The sequence below is a fragment of the Lygodium microphyllum genome, chromosome 17 (genome assembly GCF_053477565.2).
Source record: "Lygodium microphyllum isolate KBCC chromosome 17, Lygodium_microphyllum_v1.1.10, whole genome shotgun sequence".
NCBI lineage: Eukaryota > Viridiplantae > Streptophyta > Polypodiopsida > Schizaeales > Lygodiaceae > Lygodium > Lygodium microphyllum.
In genome coordinates, this window is record NC_141151.1 from 70,930,422 (window position 1) to 70,936,421 (window position 6,000).

Genomic DNA, 6,000 nt, shown 5'->3' on the forward strand with positions numbered 1-6,000 from the left:
CCCATACTGATCTTGAAGGCAGCGTATTTGCTCTCCTGAGGTGCGAGACTGGTGCACTTGGAAAAACTCCTTGCACATCGTGTCTCCCTTCCGTGCCCAAAAAGCTACCGAGGTGTGGAAAGAGAACTCCGAGCGTTTGTCCTCTAGGCCAGCAATGGCTACTCGCGCGCACACCTCCTGTGCGTGGAGGGTGGGATCTCATGATGCTTCTTGTAATAATCTTTGGGTGGTTGCAAGGTCCCGCAGGAGTGCTCTCTCCTTCTCCCAGCTTTGCTGCTTGGCCTATATAGTTGCATCTTGGCAGATACTACTCGACTCGGCTAGGACCTTTGCAACCTCCTCTGTGATCCAGTTCCTCTTGCCCCACTCCCTAGTCCAAATCTGCTCAATCTGTCTCGTCATCTCCTCCCTCCTATAGATCGAGTCCGAGATCTGACAGGATCGTGCGTCCAGGGCAAATGCTAGGGGATCAAGTGTCAGGAGAACCAGGCAATGGTCGGACAGCGTGGTGCTTGCCAACTACCCAATTTGGCCTCCCGAGAGCAGTCCCACTCTTCCACATAGAACCTGTCCAACCGCTCCAGCAAGACTCCACCTAGTTGTATGTATCCCCAAGAGAAATCTAGCGATCTCTCCCTCCTATGAAAGGCATGATCTCTCCAGGCATCGCGTGCTTCTACTGCCAGTAGGAAGATCTCCCATGCCTCCTGCTCCTCCCCAACCATGCCCTGGTAGTTTCTGCCTTTGCCTTGCTGGTCCTCTAAAGCCTCCAGGTTGTTGAAGTCTCCTCCAACGATCAAGGAGTCCACCTCTGGGAGTCCATTTGCGATCTCCACCCAGAACCTATTGCGTGCCCTAACCTCAGTAGGGGCATAGACATTGAAGACTCCAAGGCATGAGTCCCCAATATCCAATTTGATTCATAGAACCCTCCATGTCACTATCATCCCCCATGGTCTCATACATAGGCGGTGAGACTCGGGCCAATAGGTGCATACGTCTCCGCTCCTGCCATGGGCACCGATAGCGTACTCCCAATAAGTGTAGGAGTTGCTCGAGAGTACCTTCCCTACCCTCTGGGCATGGGTGGGAGTGAGCTTGTGTTCCTGTAGAAGTAAGATGTTGATCCGTCTGGCAAGGGCAGGCTGTAGCTCGTGCCGAACAATCAACTTCCTGGAACCACGTGCCCCACTATAGTTGAGGCTATTCACATTCCAGGATGAAGGTGTAAACTCATGGAGAGACTTGTGACTGACCGAACAAGCATATGTTCGGTGTGGAAGCTGTTGATGAAGAAGAGGAACTATGAGGCATGTGGATACGCTTCGTTGCCAGCTTGGATGGTGAACTCGGGTGGGCCCTCGGGTGAAGCATATATTCTAGGGGAAGGGGGGAGGGAGTGGGGGCTGTGGGCCCTCGGGTGAGGTGGTCTGTGACGCCTTTGTGTGGGGTGGATGCGTAGACCTGTCGGGTAGGGCAAGGAGGGGGGGATTGTGTGGTGTTTTGCCTGGGGTGGGGGGGGGGACGCTCGCTCTCCAACTCCCTCCGGTGGCTGTGTTTGAGGAGCTCCCTGCGGCCCCCCTTGCCGTCTTCCTCTCTGTCGTCTCTGTACTCGTGTGAAACCGTTCACATCCACTTGTAGGCCTGTTGGCGAAGCCGCCTTAGCACCGAAGCGCATGCAATCTGCTGCCGGGTGCCCAAAGTCATGGTAGCGCAGGCACTGCCCTGGCTGCCCACTCACAATGACTTGTTGCCTGAAGGAGTGTCCGCCTGCCTCAATCTCGAGGAATTGTGGGATATTCTTGACTTTTTTCACTGCCACCCGTACCTTTGGGACTTCTGTGGCTCTCATTGCGTTCGCGAAAGAGGCGGGAAGGACAGTGCCAAAGAGCTGTCCAAAGTCTTCCACCTACTGGCGATACTCTATCGCTAGGCCGGGAAAGAGAAGGGTGATCGGGTGCCGAAGAAACCTGTTGTGGAGTGCAAATTCCTCCACTGTGAAGCCACTGTACCAAGGGACCATGTATATGACCCCCTTCGTGGACGCATAGGGTAAACTGGCCAGTAACTCATGGGTTGCGTCTGCCGAGGTGAGCCGTACCATGAAGATCCCTTGGCCCATTAGAACCGCCTCCACGATCTACACTATGCCGACGCGCAGCGTGGAGTGAAGCCAGTCCCGAAGCTGGGGGGAATGTCCTACTATCTGACCATAGATCGTTGTTTCCTTTAGCTCCAGCTCTGTAGCTCGGAAGGCTAAGAGCTGCTCCTCAGAGAGGACGGCACACAAGGTGTTTGACTTGGGGCAGTCACTGAATGCGCCGGCGTCTGACCAGAGGTTTCCATTGCGTGTCCCTTTTGAAAAACTACCAATCACGTTGTAGTGCTACTTGAAGGGGGGGGGGGGGGGGGGGGGTTTGCTGCAGATGGAAGGAGCAATTGGAGGGCGGGGGCAGGGGGGGGACCGATGGCGAGGAGGGGGAGCTGCTATTTTTGACGATGGAGGAGGTGTTGGACGCCACGGATGGCTGGCTTACGAGGGGCACCGGGCAGGGAGTGGTAGGTTTGTCGGACGGAGCTGGGACCCGCAGGGCGGATGGGGCGGAGGCAGTGTGTGGGGGGGGATCTGGTGTAGGGGGTAGCTTGGTGGGGGGAGGGGACAGCAGGGCAGGGGATGGCAGTGCAAGGGACTAGGCGGGGGCCCCACGGGGGGAGGGGAGCTGGCAAGGGACGCGCCACAGGGGAGGGAGATGGCGGGGGACAGTGCGCCACAAGATGACGGGCGGGGGAGGGGGTGCGATGGTGTGCGATGGTGGCAGGCAGGTGTAAACGGGGCAGGCACGAGGGAGAGGCGGGGGGGACTGGCGCAATGGAGCAGTCTGGGCGGGGGCCGCGCGATGCAGGACGACGGCCGTGGGAGGGGGCGCGATGGCGACGGCTGGTGAAAACGGGGGCGGGCGTGAGGGAGAGGCGGGGGGCTGGCACGATGGAGCAGTCGGGGCGGGGGCCAGCAGCACGACGTGATGGGCGGAGCTCGTTTTAGTTTCTCCGTTTATGGTATACATAGGACACAAGTTCAAAAAATTGGAGAAAATAACTATTTAAAGACACATACAACTTTAATAGGACTGTTTTTCCAGTTATATTGTCTTTCAAACATTAGGCTTTGCATCTAGTATATTGCCTGCTTTTTTGTTTATGTGAATCTCTCAAAATTGTAGGACATAGAAGCACTGTACTGGCATAAATTGTTATGCTTTTATAGTTGTTTTCCCTAGATATGAAATGTAGCAATTATCCTGACCAAACTACTAGTTCAAAGTGAGATGTGGTTTTCACAGGTCAAAAACATCAACTGCAGTACAGTTACAGTGGAGGAGCTGGAGGCTGTTACTTGTAGATTTAGTGTACCATCCATGATGACAGGTAACAAGTTTTTTTCTACTAGATATTTAGTATTTCATTTTGGTTGGCTTGATTGAGTAGGATACAGTACACAGCCAGAATGGTTCTGGTTCGTTGATGTGATTCTATACATTCATTAGAAGTTGTGTCACTTTTGCTAGTTAATCTCCTCACAATTTGCAGTATTGTTTGTCAAAAAACTCATGTTTCTTTCAACCCATGGCTTGAGAGTCAATCATGTTGCCTGTCTTAGTGTTCTATGTGTTTGCAGAAAGGTGCTGCACATGGTAAGTGTTTTGTTGCGTCTTTGGGCATCATATTGGAAGCTTATGGTCATGTCCAATGAGTTTTTTGTTTGTTCTTACCATGTTGATAGATTATTAACTGATACAGTATGTGCTATTGACAGCATCATTGCATGGTTTCGCTTTGTGGTTTGATGTCACTTTTGGTGGTTCTGCATCATCCGTAAGTGATACACAGTCTGAAACATCAATGGATAGCAGTCTCTCTGGCAACTTTCATGGTAATGGCATCAGTCATAAAAGGAAACGGCCAAAAACGTCAAATCAAATTGTACTATCAACAGCTCCTGAAGCTACACCTACACATTGGCAACAGGTTTGAAGCTGTTTCCTGTCAGGCTCATTGTTTTCATTAGTGTGAAGAAGTGCTAATGTGCCTTCATTTTCATGTTATATGGGTTTTCTCAGACAATACTGTACATTTATGATCCAATAGAGGTAAGGCAAGATCAACTGATCTCAGGCTCTATAACTCTATCCCAGAGTAGGGAGAATCCTCGTTTCCTCAATATACATCTAGAATATACGTAAGTACAATTGCAGCTACATATTCCTTTCTAATCAAGTGAAATATTATCAATATGATCTTCCCAATCTCAGATGTCTTCATTGTTTGTGGCTGGATGTACAGCTGTGGGGGCCGTTGTTTTGTAAAGGAGACGGTCATGCGATAAGTCACAGTAGTGGGAGCGTGAACAATTTTGCTCGTGAATGTGTTTGGGATATTCTTCATACTGGCAGCATTAAACATTTATCTTACTTTGTCATTTGACGTGCAAAAGTACCCCTTGAGATGGGTTAAAGTAGCCCCTGACATGTGCCAAGTAGCCCCTGAGATGGGTTATAGGCAGGAGTGTTGTGCTGTGTGCCCTAAGATTTTTCTGATGCAACCTGGGCTGTTCATTAGAACCTGATGTAACTGGAAATGGTCATGGCTTGTCATGCTCAATAGGCCTTGCAATGGACTGGTTCCTTTTGCAGAAGAGAGCCTTGAGCAAATACTGACCTTTCCATAGTAGTCACAGATTGAAAGAGCAGTCTTCAGATTTGACAACTGTAGTACTCTCAGATTCGAACCTAACAACTTCTTAATTTAGAGATTGTAGAATGACATGGTGTGAGATGTAGCTGGGTGACAAACAGAACAAGCTGCAAGTGTATGCTGTTTAGCCTTTCAGTTTTGTAATGTAATACTCCCAGAAAAAAGATACACCCACAGTAATTGGACATGTCACCATTATATATGTTTACACATGAAAACCTTTGATCAGCAATTTTGCACTCAGGTTGGTCTTTCACTCTGTCTCTACCACTTGTATTGAGAAAGGTGCCCCTCTTTGAACTGGTGTTTGTTTTCTTTTAGTGGATGTCTAGATATATCTAGTAACAAACATTGCAAGTTCTATAATTAGCCATAACCACCTTATTTGGTCTATCTGTTTGGATATCGTTTGTAGTATCTCGGTTGAATCAGCACAAATGAAATGCTTAAGAAGAAAATTAACTGTTTAGAAGAGTTTTCAGTCCTGCATGTCTTATCAACGTACATAGCTTACTGGAAGAACTAAAAATAATTTGATAGTAGTGTCATCCCTACATACATCATAAGGAAACGTGCATCACAGTCCATCAGTTCAGTGCATGTAAGCAATTGTTTTCCTGCACAAAAACTTCGTTGATTTTCTGCCTTCATGAACTGTATGCCATGCTATAATTTTTTTGTGTGGGTAGGTTCTATTGTTCATCATTGCATTGTTCATTGGGCAGTATGGTTGGTCATGGAAACATTAACATATTGTATCACATTTTACTATTAGTTGTTGAGTTGGAATTGTGAACATTTTGATGAATGAAGAGTTCGTACCTTACAATAGAGTCAGTGGCAATTCAAAGGTTTGTTTTTTTCTACTGTTGCAATCGCAATGCTAAGCTAGGCTGGCAATTATATGGTGTAATATGCAATATTATGAAAGTCATGTGTATTAGTATCTGGTTCTTGTGATGTGGCCATCAAGATCTTCACTGATTGTGTCACCGTTGGTGCCACATTTTTTAGATGGGCCATTGTTGATCAAGATCAGTCCATCTTGCATCCATATGCAAGGTTGTCTTTGTATAATTGTTGTTTCCAAAGGCATGTCAATGCTTTATTAATGAGCTTTGCTTTTACAAGCTTGATTTTACAAGTATATATTTACTTTTTCTTTCTAGGTTAGTTGTATAGATGGGATTTGGAATTTGAATTTTTGTGAGCTGATAAACAATTCTTAAGAACAATTGGATTCATGGG

The 6,000-nt window shown here is 47.9% G+C and overlaps 1 protein-coding gene across 1 annotated transcript in view; it reads left to right on the forward strand.

Annotated features, from left to right (window-relative positions):
• PRMT6 (protein arginine methyltransferase 6) overlaps positions 1 to 5,022 on the forward strand; it is a 137,088-nt gene extending 132,066 nt beyond the window's left edge. The window contains exons 10-13 of the mRNA XM_087697607.1: positions 3,342 to 3,426; positions 3,815 to 4,026; positions 4,119 to 4,237; positions 4,342 to 5,022. Coding sequence (XP_087553733.1) covers positions 3,342 to 3,426; positions 3,815 to 4,026; positions 4,119 to 4,237; positions 4,342 to 4,384 — 459 coding nt within the window. The 3' untranslated portion in view covers positions 4,385 to 5,022. The remainder of the gene's footprint in view (positions 1 to 3,341; positions 3,427 to 3,814; positions 4,027 to 4,118; positions 4,238 to 4,341) is intronic.
• Positions 5,023 to 6,000: the final 978 nt, after the last annotated feature.